We start from the raw sequence: 17,104 nt of genomic DNA, 5'->3' as shown, positions 1-17,104 counted from the left end.
AATCTGTGGCTAACACAAGACTGAGGAATTTTGCTTTTCTTGGCCATTTTTTCTCCTGACCACCCCCCTTCTTTTTTTTTTTTTCCTTTTTTTTTTTAAGAAAAAGAAAAAAGAAAAAAGAAAAAAACAAAAGAAATTTCACTCATCTACAGCAGTGTTCCTTCTGGAGAAAGACAACTGGCTAAAGAAGAAACAGCAGCACAACTGTATTTTGTGTGGTATGAACACTGCCCTTACTTTCACTCAAAGCAACTGTCCCTCATGGCATGAGGTGAACAAAGATTCTATAGCCTGTTAGAAGCTCCTTAATTTTTAATAGATTAGACAAGAAAAAGCATTAGCTGGCTAGTAAAAAATGTATAGGGAGTTTTAAAGAAGAAAGCGTAAGTACTGAATAAACATATACTTAGTGAAATGTAAAAAATACAGGTTTTTAACTCAATTTCTAAGACTTCTGCAACAAAGTGCAGAGAAAGACAGATGAAATTATGTTCTGACTACCTATACTGAATAAGCCCAATGGGAAACCCTGTATATAGTTATCAGTGGCACTGAAATCTGCTTAGGAAAGCAACAAGTCTTTTGTTCTGTTGACAACAGTTATTACAATTAATTCATTTTGTGATTGGTATTTGCACTGAGTGACAAGGTGTTATTTTACCTCAGTAAAAGTTAAAATGGTAATACCTACATGCGAAATAACACCGAGTTTGCTATCACTCACTTGATAAAAGAAAAGCCTTTCCTCAGCAGAGCTGCTCAGCTGCTGGGAGCCTGAAGGATGAGCATCAGGCTCTTCCCATTCCTCCTTCCTCACCACTCTTCCGTGCTCTTTTAAACCTTTATATGGGGGCTATCCCCCACTGGCAGGCAGAGAAGGAGTGCCAGGTGATGTAAATTTCACCTCCTGCAGCAGGAGCCAGCAAGCCAGGGGAAGTTTGCAGCGCTAGCAAATGGCAAATAACCCATTAGTTATGGATAGTTCAGCACGTCTCTACTTTTATTATAAGTTAGCCTCGCTAAACCATTGACTTAACAGAGAATCATTATAAATCCCCATTTTGAGTTTTTTTATTAGCAGTATTTATCACCTTCTCAAAATCAATCCTATATTTTTAAATTAAAACAAATGACTACTCGTGCTGCAATCAATATTAGTACATTTCCCTTTTAAAAAGGAGAAAAAAAAATGGAATACAAAGAAATGTCCTTCTTTGGCTGCATCAATCCAATTTCAATATAATTCAATATTTAATAAATATAATCCTCTATGTCTGTGCAGGGAAACATCATAAAAAATGCAAAAGGTTTCCTGGTCTCCAATAACTTGCATGAAACAAAGTGTTTCCTTATTCCTTCCATAAATACTGCAGTCTTATGCTACTGCTTTTTTCTTCCTGTGTATCAGAGTTTGCTCTGATTATGTATAAGAAAAGAGGTTTACATATTTCATGATTAAAATCCGAAGCGCTACCCACCACCTCCAGAAAAATCCCCACCTTTCTCTTTGTACTTCTCTGGCTTGTTTTTAAAAGGGCAAAAAAAAACCCAACAAAAAACAAACCCTTATATAATACCTAATTTGTACATCTGTGGTTTCCCTCTGACTTGTGTAGGCACCATATGTTTTTAATTATCATAATAGCCTTAAAGAACCTGTTCAGTGGGAAACACATATGATCCTTTTATTACTGGTTTGTAATTTAAACAGTTTTAACAGAAAAGGTCTGGCTATAAGGGACCGAGAGGCACAAAGGTCTAAAAACCCTGTTATTGACCTCTGAAAGCACGAGTTCAAATCCCACCCACTGAGGTGGGACCCAGCTTTCCCTCCTCTGACAGAGGTAATCGGTCACATGTGAGACAACTCTTCGAGACCTCCAAAGACATAATCTCCAATCTCCAATGCCTCAGCATTGCAGTCAGAGGCTGACACAATGAGGTGGGGGTCTGTAAATATTATCGTATAATCGATCTGGGCTTCCTTCCCCCCAGCGAAAGCTTGGCGAGCAACACGGTAGGAGAAGCCCTACGCAAGCCAGAAGCTTGGAATTTCAGCAACCCTCATTAGTTGTTGCCCTTTTAAATTCACGATTTTGTCCTTTATACAAATGTGAGACTTGTGAACAAGCCAGTCTCTCAGCCCCGGAAAACAGTCAGATATTCGGAGGTAGGAATTAAATTTAACAAGTTCAATTCACTCCTGATTCTGGACATCTAAACACATAATCAGTCTGATAATGTTATTAATTATCATTCAAGCGACAACCTTTGACACTGGCATGCTCCCACAACCTCCCTACTCCAATAACTCAAACAGAAAATCATTGGCATGAAAACCCACAGTCTTATGAACAGAAATTGCAAGTAAGCAGGCACTGAACACATAACTGGGAGCAAGCGAAAACCTCTTTTCAGGGAGAAAGCAGAGGCTCAGACAATAGCTCAGTCACTTGACCCAAAATGAAATTCTGTACAACTTTGTCCCAAAACAGATAATTTATACCCCAAACAAAGATTTGTGGGGAGCTGAGGGTGGGGAAGGAGCACAGCTAAAATTACACTGAGACTGGAGGTCGTTATGGCTCTATCTAGGGAGATGGATGGTGTCCTCATTAGGACAAAGCTTTATTTAGACAGACAGACAGAATCCTTATTAGAGCATTAGGCTGGAACGTTTAAACATCAGGAAATACAAAATTAAGATTTTGCAAATAAATGCTGACTTGGAGAAAAAAACCATGGAATTCCCCACACAGATCCCACTGGAACCACGTAGGAAAAATGAAATAACTCAGAATTACATCTCACGAGCCAGTCTGGCTCTTAAGGGGATTCTTGGAGAACTCTGTTTCACAAAAAAATGGGTACAGTGCCATGAAGAATGCAACTGAGCCATTCCCTTCCCGTCCCTGTCTCGCTCCCCATCCCCACTCCTTCTGCTTTCTCCAGGGAAACTCAAATATTTTGCAATGATGGAAAGACAGCTTAATTATCTAGCACACAAAAAAAGACGGTCATTGTTTTCCGTTTTACCTGAAAGCTAATGGATCTTGGAATACCAGACGTGGATGTTCAAAATCCCCTCTGGAGCCTTTCTGGTGATTTGTCGTCTCTTGGTTGCCTTTGGCGCACACCGGTCTCTGCCGAGGTAATATGTGAGCTATTTCACACTAAAAGCAGATTTTTTTGAGAGAGGCAGTGCACACACACACACACACACACACATGCATACACACAGCCCTCCACCCCCTTGTCCTGCACCGTGCCAGCAGGTCCTGCCCCAAAGTGCAGCGACCCAAGGAGGAACTTCTTGTCCCACCGGTTTTAGAGAAGAAAAGGGTGGGAATCGGGCACGGCCCTGTGGAGCACACAGCCTGCAGAGCTCCAAATTGTGCTGTCTGTCTCTTCATCCCAGGTTTGGGGCAGATCTGCGGGTGCTGCTGTTCCCCATGCAGTGCTGAGACAGAGCTGGTGGGACGGACACATGGATGCTTCTCCCTGTGTGCAACGATCCTGATGTGCCATGGGTCACCCACCCAGAAGCCCCTTTGCCAGCTTCTGGGCCTCCACATTGAACTGCCTGCTTGGGCCAGAAAGAGATGTTTATGGGAGATGGAGTTTCTGCCAGCATTAAAAAAATTGTACATTAAATTCTCTCATTTTGATCTAAAGAAATAAAGATCTATCTCTAGGATTTTTTTCTTAAGTATGTTTGCAACACTGGCATACATACTACACTAGAACCTCTTCCTTTTGGGCAGGCACACAGGCTCCATCCCCACACTCCATCACATCTACCATCAAGACCAGCTAGCTAGGGACCCTCGTGCACAGTGCTTCTGCCTCTTCATCTTCTTCCTCTGCCATACACGTAAGAACACCATTCTACCTTAAGAGAAATCCTAGTTCTGGGCCAAAGAAAACTCTTTTCCTATTTAAGGATCTTCCTTTCACGGTAAGGATCTTCCAAATTTCCCAAAAGTGGATAACAACAATACCACTGTGATCCCATCTGTACACAGCAATGGCACTGTAATGCACAGAGCATAAAACACCAAATTCCCACAGACAGCATCTGTCTTACTACAAACAATGGACCATTATCTTGTAAATAATTCTGATTAAGCTGCAGCATTTTCCCCAAACAAACAGTAGGGGAGCAGAGGGTGAGGATTTTTCTGATGGGAGTGCCGGTTTTCTCCTTCCCCAGCACTAACGCTCCGTTTTTTATTCAACTGATTGGGCCCCTCCCCTGCCCGCTCTGTCCCCCATGGCTGGGTTTTCATGTTTTGACCTTATCCAGCTGCCAGTCATCTTGGCAACTAAAGAGGGAGCCGTCATGTTAAAGGGATTGCCACCTCTATCCTGCAGGAAAGCTTTTCTGTTTTGTTTCTTTTCTCTTTTTCACCACCATGTACAGTTACACTTCTTGATACACCCATAAACCCTGCAGTTATTGAACTGTCCCCATGAAAGAGGATGGGAAGATCAGACTCCCAATGCTGTTGGCTAGAACAGTGTCAGCCAGCACCTGGCATGGCTACAGCTGCCAGCTGAAGGCACAGGGCTGTGCTGGCAGTCGTTGGCTTCCCCCAGCCGGAGCTGCCCCTTGCAGCATGTGGCAATGAGCAGAGCAAAGAGGAGCGGGGCTGGCCCTCGTGCCACTGAACCAGCTAGAAACCTATCATGGAGGTCTTAAAAGGATGTAAAACCAAAGCCAGTGCATTGGCTGGAGCAGGGCTGGCTGTACAAAGGGATGAGTAAAATGAGACACAATTGGTGCTGATGTGTCTTATAACAAACCTTTCTCACAAGGTTCACAAACTCATCTACGTGGCCCTAGAGAAAGACTGGATTTGGTCTTTAACTTGTTCATTTCAATGCATAAAGCTTTCTTATATGTCTCTCTTGATAAATGTCACATCTCTACATGGCTAAGGCGTTGGTCTTCCTTCCCTGAATCCCTTTTACGCTTCCCATTATACATAGGAACTGGTCTGGACCAAATGCACTTCCTGACTTAAAAAAAAACAACAACAAAAACCAACACAACAAAACAAACAGCATAGCCTAATCCAGGATAGTAATGCTGGAAAACAAGCAGTAAGAATTTGAACTGAGAAGTGTTGATTTGGTGTCACTGCCATTCAGAGAAAACCTTACAACAGGCACTTCCAGTTCTCAGATCCATGAGCATGATTACATGCCCCAGCATCTGCCAAGGCCACAGCACAGCCAGGTATCCGTAACTGAGGGTAACTCTGGCAATGACACAGGGGGGACAGAAAGTAGCAAACAGTGTAACGGGCCCCCAGACCCGAGCAGGACCTGCAGAGGACAGTGATATCCACATCCAAAGCATAATTTTTATGTGTGTTCATTTTCATCATTTTTTTTATAACTTACTGTAGCATCAGGGAAGGAAGCATTTACACACTGAGGACATATATAAATGTTCTTCATCTCCAAAGTGCTTTGGAAACATTAATTAATTCATTTATCCTCACAGCACTCCCATCAGGGAGACAAGTACTATGATTTTCCATTTCACAATGGAGAATCCAAAGAAGAAAACTTATTTTTTCCCATTGTCGGAGAGTGAATCACAGGTAGACCGGCAGCAGCAGTGAGGACTGCCAGATTGTGTGTGAGCTCCCCTCCTCAAACGTTACTTAAAAGACTCGCGTCCCACCACTAATGGCACATGTTGGGATATGCCTTGGGTTTTTCCTTCTGTAAGAGATAATTAAGGCACAATTCCCTCTCTGAACTGCTGAACAATGGCCGTTCTATGCAGGCAACAGAAACCCCGCACTGGAGATTGGCTGAAAGAAACACAGACATTACAGCAGAGCCAGTGCAGGAGCAGCCCCATTTCCTCCAGTTTTAAGAGGAAATGCTCCAGGAAGATGCATCTGCTATCTTAGGTCACTCTCACCCAGAATACATATCTAGAAATTTCAAGTATTCAGAAAACTGCTGTGACCTCTGATATCTGTTCTCAAACCTAAGAATGTTCCCATGACGTTTGTGCTGGAGGGATGCTCCTCATCCACCCGTGCTGTTGCTGTAACCAAACCTCTTTCCTCTTTGCCAGGAAATGCATGGCTGCTTCAAATGGCAACACAAGCTCCAGTTAGCCTGAAAGGGTCCATTTTAAGGCCTGTCTATGAAATAAAATAGCAGTAGGAGTCTTGTAGGAAATTGTTCAGATCAGAGACGTAAATCAGCATCGAGGGACAACAAAATGGAAAATAAATCCTAACTCTACATTTCTCAGGAATAACTTTCACCTACTGAAATCCTCATCAGTGAAAACCTGGCCTGCCCTGGACTTCTTTGCTCTTTAGTTTGTATTTTGACAATAATAAAAATGCCCAGAAATCAAAACTTTTCAGGCATTTTCCTGGCTTGTAAAAGATACATTCATTAGCAAAATAGAGTGCCAAGCTAAACCATGGCATATTGCAGAATGCACGACTACATCCTACAGGGGGGAGGCCGGTACCTAGATGTTGCTTTGGAACAACCAGAACAATTGTTTAGTGAGAAATGTTTTTTGCATATGACTCATCAACCCTTGAAAACAGGATTTCTTATATAATACAAGTGCTGACACAGCCTTCACTTGAATGGTGTGACTGCAGCTGTATAATTACAACTTTAGATTAGATGTTATGGACCTTAGGTTATGCCATGCAGACAAATGCTCCATTGTATCAGAGAGATATTTTTTCCTTAGTCATATTGCCCACAGGACAATAGGGACTACATTCACAGCTCACTGTGTAGAAGTTTTGGCATGTAACAGCCAGCAGTACTACACAAGATGAGATTATACCCTATGGGGTTAAATGGATTCATAACTGCCACTTTTTCATGTCTTTTTTTCTTTGCTCCCAGCTGATACTTTTTTGGGAGTGCTCTCCAAATAAAAGGAAGAACAATCTCACACTGAGTCTGGATAAATGTTACAGTTGTCTCACAAATGCTGTATTATTTCTAGCCCTTCCAAAATAATATAATTGTCCTACTGCTGAACTACAGATTTTTCTCAGTATGACACAGAACGCTAAAATGTCAGGTCCTGACTCATGGTGTTTCAGTGGAATAAATAAAAAGTACCAATATGCTATTCAAAACTGACAGCATTAATGAAGATGTGACACTGGGAACCCCAGTCCCCCTTTAACTTCCATTGCCTACTGACTGGTGCAGCGAACAATAGGCCACCTCTTATGGGTCCCATCCTGGAGACACTTACCAGAGGCCTGAGCGACATTACTGGCACCAACGCGACTGGCTGCTTGTTATCCTATGCTCCCTTTACCTTGGGAGCACTGTGCATGAAGGAGAGAAGTGAGGCAAGTCTCAGGACGTTTACCACACATTCCTTCCATGGGAAATGAAAAGCAGAGTTAAGCACTGTGGGCAGTACTGTAGACTGTAACAACGTAAGACCGGACGAGATGAACTGAGAAAGGTGTCAGGCGGGCCGTGCACTCACAGATGGGCAGCGCCTGTCCCTCACTGGGCTTGGCTCCCAGCTGCAGGACTGGGCCCGCACACGGCAGCTCACCCTGGCCAGCCAGGCACCAGGACTTACACACCCATCCAGCATCACTCATTTTTAACCCAGAGGCCCCCATGGAAACGTTCACTGGATTGCACCAGCGAGAGAGGGGGCACAGCTCCCGCACTGCCAAGGAATTTTCTGTGCCGAAGGAAACAAACCTAGCCTGCCTAACCACGCATCGCGTTCTTCTGATGGCAAACCACGTTTAAGAGACTGCGCTTTGAATGAATACGCTTCAAAAAGGCCAGCGAGCTGCCTTGTAGGCTTTGCCTCTCACAGCATGAGCCAACCGTGGATTGCACGAGTGGTCCTCAGTCTACCGAAAGATAAAACAGTTGCGCAGAGTTGTCTTGAATGAATTAACAAAATGACTCAAAACTGCACTAATGGTTAACAGCTTTTTTTTTATTAGCAACACTGAGATAAGTTATTGAAGCATTTTAGTATTGTTTTACATTCCATTCAGAAGTGACCTAACTTGTAACTCCATATACATTTAAAGATATAGTTTGACACTTATTCAGAAAGCAACAATTATTAAAACTTACATACCTTCATTACCAGGAAACCTTAATATATTTTCTAATTACTTCCAACAATACTCTATTCCAAAGCACATGATAACCCACTAGAAGTTTACACATTTCACTTCAGTCACAGGTTTTAAATTGTGGATGTCAGAGTGCTGTTCATTGAATTTTACTGTCTTTCTTGGTTAATATTGGAAAACCTGGCACAATATATTAAGCTAGAAATATTGCTTAAAGAATATGAAAAAAGATAACTACAGTATTTTTTCCTGCTAAAGCATTACAAAATACAGGACCATTAAAAACTCAAATAGAAATGACAATAAATAACCTTAAAAATGTTAAGAGAATTTTCACTCATACTAAAGTCCATTCCCTAAGCTTGCCAAACACATAAATAACAGAACATATTCAGGACCTCTATTTTTGTACTATTATGATGGTTTGTTATATATTGTGGATGCTTTGTGTATACATATATTAATGCTTACACTTAAGGTATATATTTTTCTTTGCTGAAACAATTAATAAGCCTCAGGTAATTATTCATCCCCGGCACTACAAGTTTCTAGATACGAGGGACAAAACCCCAGAAATCCCAGATATGCAACACTATGCATAGCAAGATCACCTCAGCATAAAGATATTCTAAGTTCTTTAGATTACAAAGATGAATTTGGTTATTTATTTCTGAAAGCCTGTAAAATAAAATTATAATTGCTGTCAAATTAATTGTTTAAAATTGGCCTCGTAATACGTATTAATCGTACACTTAGTTTTGACTTAAAAGGATGCCTAAATTGCTCAGGTGTATGTGTATGTGTAGATGTAGGAAATACTACACCTCAGGCACAAGCATATATATTCCTGAACCGAAACACAAACCAGAGCATTGTCTCACTTTGCAAAGATCTGGAAACATCTCTATGCCTCTGCCTAATCCTAAATTATAATTTAAATTTGACCTGGATATGACAAAAACAATAAGAATATATTGTTTGGGAGATGAAACTTAGAGCAAAATCATACGGCTCTAGGCTTACATCATTATTTTGTCCCTGCAAAGAAAAGAAAAGCCTTTCTGTGCTGGGGATTTGCCCTGGTGCGGCTGGCCACTGATGTCTGAAATCGAGGCACATTCCGAGGCCTTCTTTTGCAAACACAATCCCCCTTTCAGATCTGGTGCTGGGAGGGACTGAATGCCTCCACTTTCACTGGGAATAGAAGGTACTCAGAACTGAGCTGTATCAGATATTTTAGGGGTTAACTTCCAGAAACATTAACGGAATGGGAGTGTTACACTGCAATATGAAAAACTCTAAGAAATAAGTTTCCAACAGTGAACAAAAACAGTGACATCAAACTTATCGCTGGACCAATGTCTGATACAAAAAAATACAATGAAATTAAATTACATGAAAATAGCAATAAAATTTAAAGTCAAATAAACACAGGACCTGATTCTGCAATCCTTAGTCAGGTAAGTAGTCCCACTCATCGAGAATGAGGGATGCAAGACTGGGTCCTTAGCTTCTGCTTAGGAAGTCAATGTTGATTCAGACAGTATCTTTTCTAGCCAAAAATATGCAGCAAAAGGAAAGTAACATAAACAAGGCTAAATGTCAACAGTGTTTGCAGACTTACAGACACCATCCATTTGTTTGTACTGAAATGACTAGCGAACCATTTGGCAAATACAGTGCTATTCACAGACCGGCCCTTTTGTCCAGCAACACAAACTTCACTGGATCACTGGCATTCCCAGTTAATTAAAAAAAGGAAGCAAGCCATATGAGTTTGGTTTGATATTGCCATGCAAATGGCACTGCGACTTCCAGAAGTGGCTGCAGCCCGGCACGAGGGCAGGCACTGATCCCTGAGCACTGTGGCTCAAACCGAGAGCAGGCCCTGTGCTGCGACTGAAGCAGCCTCCTCAGGCACCACACTGGGTACAGAAAAGACCGCAGCAAAGGTTCCACGGTATTTCCTTCTGCCTTGAAGGAGAATATTCTGGTTACCCCTTCAAAGGCAGAAATGCTGGGTTACTTAACTCACCGCATTAGGGCATACTTCGAACGGCTCTGAGCACTGCGCTTTGGTGCAGCCCCGAGGACCTTCCCTGACCACAGAGCTGCCCTACAGCTCGGATATATAGGACTTTTGCTTCTGTTTAATGTGGATTTTATAATTTTAAAGAGCTGCAATAAGGTGAAGGCACACAAACAATTAAAAATCTTTTTCTGCATGTTACGTGTTGTGGTGGTTCTGAAGGGGTTAGCATTACAATCCTTTTGGTTTTGACACCTGTGGCAAGAAGCAATTTACAAAGACTAAATTCACTATTTCAACGTTGGGGTACAGCACTATAATTATGTGACAATAAAACTGTAATAATCTGCCACAGTCAATCTTCCCCTTGCCCAGCCCTCTTGTCTGTGCTACAGTTCCACATTTGGAAGGTATTTCAGAAAGTTACAATGCTGAACAATTTAATAATTCTGTACAGAGCTGAACACTTTCTGCTCAAAAGGAAACTGAAAGTGCTCAGCCCTTCGCGGGAGAACGTGAGAGCTGCTGCCGTGCACTAGAAGGGCCCTGCCCTATTTTCATACAGTGAAAGAAGTGAGGGAGGTGGAGCCTACGTGGAGAAAACAGCACTAATTGCAGAGGAAAGCAAGCATGAATGGAAGCAAATTAGATTTAGAGGGACAAGATGGAACTAATACTTTTGGTCATCATTAAGTGTGGGTTCAATAGCACTAATCCATTAAACAACCAGCTAATGCCCCAGACCATCTCTGGCCAATAGTTCTGTAGTCCACCGGCAGTTCTTTGAAAGCCTAGATACATCTCAAGCAAAAAATGCTAGGGATATTTTACCGTCTTAGCCACAAAGCAGGAAGACTGAAAGGGAAGGAGAGACAAGAAAGAGTTTTGTCATAAACAGATGCTCTACAAATCATATAAATTAGCAACTTAGACCAGGAGCTGGAACATTACTGCAATACAGCTATGTGTATAACGGAAGCCAGGCAGAGAAACAGAAGAGCAGAAATGGAAAGCATCTTCTAAATCTTAAATAGAAAGTAGATCTACAAACTCCAAGCATTACTTCTCAAATGAGCAAGAGCTGTGAAAGCAGACTACGTGGATGCTCAAGACAGCTGCCAAAGCCAGAAGCCCAGCATGACAGCTCCTTCCCTGACCTGGGCTGCTGGCTGCAAGCAGCAGTGAAAGGCACATCCCTGTTCTTACAGGCTGCATGGTAGCAAAGATTGACAAGATCAGCTCTTGGGTTTAGTCACTTAAGACTCTGGAAACAAATACAGTTAAGTTAGAAAAGGTCAGGAGACTAAAAATTCATCAATTACACTTTTTATTTTCCTTTTGTTCTTTCCTATTCTGCTAGATGTGTAAAGGAGATTTGTTGTGATTTTTCTCAGCAGTATTTTGGCATGGAAATTTCTCTATTACAAAGTGATGCTAGTTCTTTCTTTTCTAATTGTGCCTTTCACCCCTACAGCCTAAAGCATGACAGGAGCAGAAACAAATTACAGGCACATCACCAGACTCTCTTGCTCTATATACAGGGAAACTGAGGGTTGCTTCCCCATGAGGGATGACTACTCAGAACAATAATGTGTATTGGCGGAATTGCCCTCTAGAAATTAAACCAAGATTTGTGCTTAAAAATGGACCCATTCTCTTAAAGGTAAAATCTGCCAACTAAAAACAATCTACACAGATCACTGAAAATCCCAGCTTGTTGTAACGAAGCCAGAAATTTAGTGCAATTAACATGGCCAAACAAAGATGCAATCTCAGCCGACTGAGAATCTTATTTCAACTGTGCTCTGACTGTGGAAAGGGCACCAGAGATTGTGCAAGGAATGTTATCAAGGGTGTCAGTGCTCTCTCCTGAGATGCCAACACCCACCCACCATTGGCTGTAAAAAGAAAGGCAAATACACGGAGTCCCCCAAAACACAAACAGCCACAAGAATCAAGCCCCGGGACTGGGTGCTGGAAGTGGGCCTCAGGCTTCCCGATCTCTCTGAGTAGGGGAAACAAAGGGAACCACGACTCGGGTCATGGGCTTTGTGCAAGAGGGAAGGAAGGCTAATAAATTAGCAAAGCGCTCCTGCTGGCTAATCTGCAAGTGCAGAAACATCAGGTGAGATTCCCCACACTAGCATGCACAGATGGAGTGTGATTTCACAGTACAAAATGTCACTGAGAAAATGAAAACTCCCTAAAAACACTACTTTCAATAGGGTGGTGTCTAAATCAATGAAATGAATAAGAACTACTGACAGAGGGATTGTTCGTATTCATCCGTTTTTGCTGTGAGATATCAAGAAAAATGAAATGATATACTTAAATACTCAACCTTAATACTTATGTTCTGCAAATAACAGAATGTCAGTAAGAATTTGAAAAAGCTATTTTTGGAGGGGGGAGAAAAGAGGCCTCGCGCTGCATTTTCCATTTTAAAATGGCTTAAAAAGTAGAACAGACAAGCTTCTGTTGGCTTTTTTTTTTCCCTTCATACTTCAAGTCAAACGCATTATCACTGGGCAGAGCTTGTGAAAGGGATATGGTCTTTAAAATCACATAAACTCTAGCCATCATAAAACGTCTGCTGAATTGATTGGAAGATGAAACAAAAAACTAATGGAAGTAACATGACCTCATTTCAATAATTCTGTGAGAGGTTTTGTTTTTGTCATTTTAAAAATCTTGTGTCTGAGAAGAAGTATAAAGATATTTTGTATAAAGCAACTGATCTTATTTTTCCAATTTTTTTTGTTTAGTTGTTTACTCTGATGCATTTTTGGCACCTAATTGTTTGTAATCTTCAAATACAGAGAAAAAAAATCCAAGGGTTTTACCAGCTCCTAACTGAAAGCAAGTACCAATTATGATAAAACACCAGAAATCTAACTACTGATTTTGAAGAATCTGGAACTATTTCTAACTCTCCTCATTGGCTCTCAGTGAACAGAGACACAGGAATTTACAGTACGGACTGGCAAACACCTGCACCTGGGGTTCAGCTTAGGTAATAACAGTAGTGTGAAGGCAAAAATGCTCTCTAAGAATACAAGCGAGTGAAACTTTGCTGGGAGAAATTGTACTTTTCTATCAGACCAACCAACACACTTGGAAAAGCAGGCAGAGGCACGAAGAAGCAGTGGAGTCAAACAAAGCTCCTAACAACCTGAACTTAACCAGGGTAACCACTCACAAGTGGTTGCAGGTTTAGGGTTTCATTTTAAACTGTTGAGCTTTATAACTGTTGATCACATTCTCTTTTCTTTTCTTTTTTATTTTAAACTTGAATACATTTTCTTATGCACGTTCAGCTCTGACAATGAGTTTTCTGATTCGTTTGAAGGTTAAATGAAACAAGAACATTACTGAAGTTTTTGTGTCCTTTGCTGACTCTGCTTTTTAAAGTGATACTGTTTTTCAACGGATTTACATTCTAAAATCTCTTTCAAGCGAGCACTATGCTTACAAAACAGGAGATAAATAGGAAAGTCCTCAGTCTCACTTGTTCCAAACGGATTTAGCTTTCCTTTTTGTCAGTTTTCTATATCAAGGGTAAAAAACTGGGGGGCTTTGTTTGGTGCACTGTTGTTTTAATTACTCAGAGGCATATTCTTAATTAGGCAAACCACAACTTGTACAACCTCTATTAGGACAGTGAAAATTGTCAAAGGCGACTATTGTATAGTTGCCATTGAAACAATTCAGAAAAACATAATTATTAAAAAATAAGGGAGGGGAGAGGGAGATAAAGGAAAAGAATACCTCTTCATTAAAGGTAGATGCATTCCATCCACCTGGCCTTTGATTTAATGGATATCATGGAACCTGAATGCACTCCAAGTAAAAGCACAGAGAGAGACAGAGACAGACAGAGAACGCGCAAGGCTTGCCTGGCAGAGCATCCAGTGTTTGTCTTGGGTTCTTACTTGTATCAGAATACTGAAAAGTTTGCAAGTTACCATGTGATTTTTTAAAAACCTTTTCCTCCTTTGAGTATGCTAAAGCAGTAAATATCCCCTTCAGATGCCACTAGCACAGATAGTCTATATTGCTGCTACTATGGTTTAAAAGCAAGTTCTTCCTAAAATTCTGTGTAAGTATATGCATGCAGCACTGCTGATTTCAATGAAATAGACCACATATAAGACTAGAATTTGGCCCACAGGGTTTAACATTTAAAAAAATGTATTACTAACAAACATGACTAAGTATATTTAAAGAGCAGCTTCGTGATTCTGCACAAGTGTTTTCTGAAACGGTCTAAAAGAAGGTCTAAAACTTACCACACAAGTCAGGTCTCTTGATACATCCACTAGTTGCTGTGCTACTTGCAAGTCCATTAAAGGCTGCTAAGCCATCAGAGCTGTAAGCTCTTAGGACTGACAACATGTTCATCTGCTTCTCCAGGACCTGCGGACCCTGAACTTGTTCGGGTTTCATCACTCCTTGTGCAGTTTCATGGGAGGATAGAAGATTCTGACTGTGCCACTGCTTTTCTGATGCTTGTGGCAGTGGCGATACGAGCCCTTGTGCTGGTTGTGAGGTGACTGCACTTTGTATGTTGTCGCCTCCTTCACTGCTTTCCTTGTTTAGGGCAGACAACTGCTTATTCATAATATCTGGTTCTGTTTCAATGTCCTCATCTTCAATGTTTTCCTCCTTGGAAGATTCCATATCCTCAGATGAAGCTATGTCAGAAAGGTCATCAGTAGCACTTTTATTTACAGAGTCAGAGAGCAGAATATTTGGGTCATCTTCAGACTGTGGTTTTATTTCAGATTCATTACTGGTGCAAGAATTTTGTGTTCCTGTGCCAATAACACCAGGATAAACACCAAACTGCTTATAGAAGTCTGTTGTAAAATTACAAAAAGTGGATTCCATGTGGCTGGGCCAGGCAGCACTCTTTTGCTCTCCCAGGGTCTCTTTATTTTGTCCTTGGGTCATTTTCTCAGAAGCTGAGTCCAGCTGGCTAAGCATGTTTGAAACTACGGCCTCTTTGCTGGACTGCACAGAAGCAGAGAGCAAGCTCACTTTGTTGACTGAGGCTGAAGCTTCTCTAGATTGCTCTTTGTTGTTCCCTATGATGTTGTCCTTACGTTTAGCCTTGCCCAAGTGATTGGCCTGGAGGTGCAGAGCCATTAGTTCCATAGATGAAGTGGTAAAGGAGCAAAATAAGCAGCCGTGCCACGCAATATTGTCTTGCACAGTAACGGATGAACCTGGAAGGGAGGCTGCATCTGGCCTTACGGATAAGTCAAGAGGCTCATATTGTGACTTCTCAGTTTTTCTCTGGGAGGACTTGCTGTTGATCTTTTCCTCACCTCCTTCTGCGCCCAGAGCTTTTGCTGAAAGTGGATCTGATAGAGCTTTATCCTTCATTTCTTTTTCTTTCTTCAAAGAACTTAGGACAAAGCTGTCCATGAAAGCTTGCAAAGACCCTTGAAAGTTCACGCCGTTCCCAACCATATTCTGGTAAGCACGGCCAAGTTCAGAGAAGTGTGTTCCTTTGGAAGATAAGTCAGAACCCTTCATGTTTTCTGAAGATACTTCAGATGACATGCCAGCTGCTTGTCCTTGCTGATCTCCAGAAGACAGCATTCCTGACGCCCACTGTTGTGAGACCATGCCACTTCGGAAATCAATAGCAGGAAGCCCCTTGAAGGCTCCCCTCAGTATATCTGGTCTAATAAACACAGAACTTTTACTTGATGTCTCTTCTTTGTGTTCTTGGCTTGCAGCCTGCCCCGACAGTGGTCCTGCTCCATTTTGTCTCTCCCGATGGTGCCTCTCCAAGTGGTACTTGAGGGACGCAGACTGAGTACCGGCGTAATCACAATGCGGACACTTGTAAGGCTTCTCACCTATGTGTATGCATAAAAAGACAAGTACAAAGGAGGAGAGTTAACTGCACTTTGGTGCATAGATGAGTAAAGAAAAAGAAAATCATTATTAGCTTCCTGAAAACAAGATCTTACAGCTAATAATTCGTTTTTAAAAAAGAAACGCCTTTAATTGAAGAGTAATTCAAAAACTGAATATTTCTAAAGCAGATTTCCAGAATGTGGGGCTATTCTGGAATGACATGGTAACTACACACAATTAGCCATCTTCTTCTTAATCTAACATGTAAAAAACTGTTGTAGAATTAAAAGCTATGATTATGAAAATGAAGCATAACAATTTCAACCACAGTAATCATTAAAAGTACAAATTTTTTTTTTTTAAAAGGAGATGAAGAATGTAACAAATGGATGGTTGCAATATTTTGTGTATACAATTGCTCTAAAATTTGTTTAAATTATACACATGGAAACCATTTTTAAACCTAAAAATTTTATGGCACTGTTACGCAAGACTGAAATGAATGATTTAAGTCTTGCTCTGCAGTAAATCATGGATATAATTAGCAAATGGCATACTGCACAAGTAATTTATCATTATTTGGAGGGCACCATTCCAGAAGGATTCAAAGATCTGCAGACCTACTGCATTGTTTCTAAATAAAGAACTATAAATACGGATTCTATAAAATATTAATATCATCATACCACATTATGATTGCAGCATGTAAGAACATACAGTTAAAATAAAAAGCACTCAAAATAAAAAAAAAGCAAAAAAGAAATAAATTACAAAATAAATTTAGTGCTAATTTCAAATATAGAAACTATCTACTGGTTTTTGCAGTCCTTTAAATTTGTACTAAAGGTACTTCTAATGCTCAAGTAGTAAAATGTGTAATTTAACTATCATAACTGCTTTTCTAGGATTACTTTAAATAGAGATTTAAAACATATAAGATGATTTTCAATGAATTAAATAATGTTTGAGTCCCATATAAACTTTTATTGTTTTTCCTATACTTTTAAAGAGGTAGAAGATATTACACACACAATAAATATTCACATACAGACATAAATACATATCCAAAAAGAAT

The 17,104-nt window shown here is 40.8% G+C and overlaps 1 protein-coding gene across 2 annotated transcripts in view; it reads right to left on the bottom strand.

The window, feature by feature from the left end:
- The window catches only part of ZNF536 (zinc finger protein 536), a 227,223-nt gene that overhangs the window by 91,964 nt on the left and 118,155 nt on the right, over positions 1-17,104 (bottom strand). The window contains exons 5-6 of one of the 2 annotated variants that reach the window (XM_042821849.1): positions 14,448-16,028; positions 3,062-3,143 (exon numbers count right to left, since the gene is read on the bottom strand). In XM_042821849.1, the coding sequence (XP_042677783.1) occupies positions 3,076-3,143; positions 14,448-16,028 (1,649 nt within the window). In that variant the 3' untranslated portion in view covers positions 3,062-3,075. Of the gene's footprint in view, positions 1-3,061; positions 3,144-14,447; positions 16,029-17,104 lie in introns of those variants that run through there. The other variant, XM_042821848.1, reaches the window with a different exon arrangement.

The sequence above is a fragment of the Centrocercus urophasianus genome, unplaced genomic scaffold (assembly GCF_019232065.1).
Source record: "Centrocercus urophasianus isolate 14NV4802_14NV808 unplaced genomic scaffold, USGS_Curo_1.0 seq_2, whole genome shotgun sequence".
Classification (NCBI taxonomy): Eukaryota; Metazoa; Chordata; class Aves; order Galliformes; family Phasianidae; genus Centrocercus; species Centrocercus urophasianus.
This window is presented reverse-complemented; position numbering and strand designations above follow the sequence as displayed.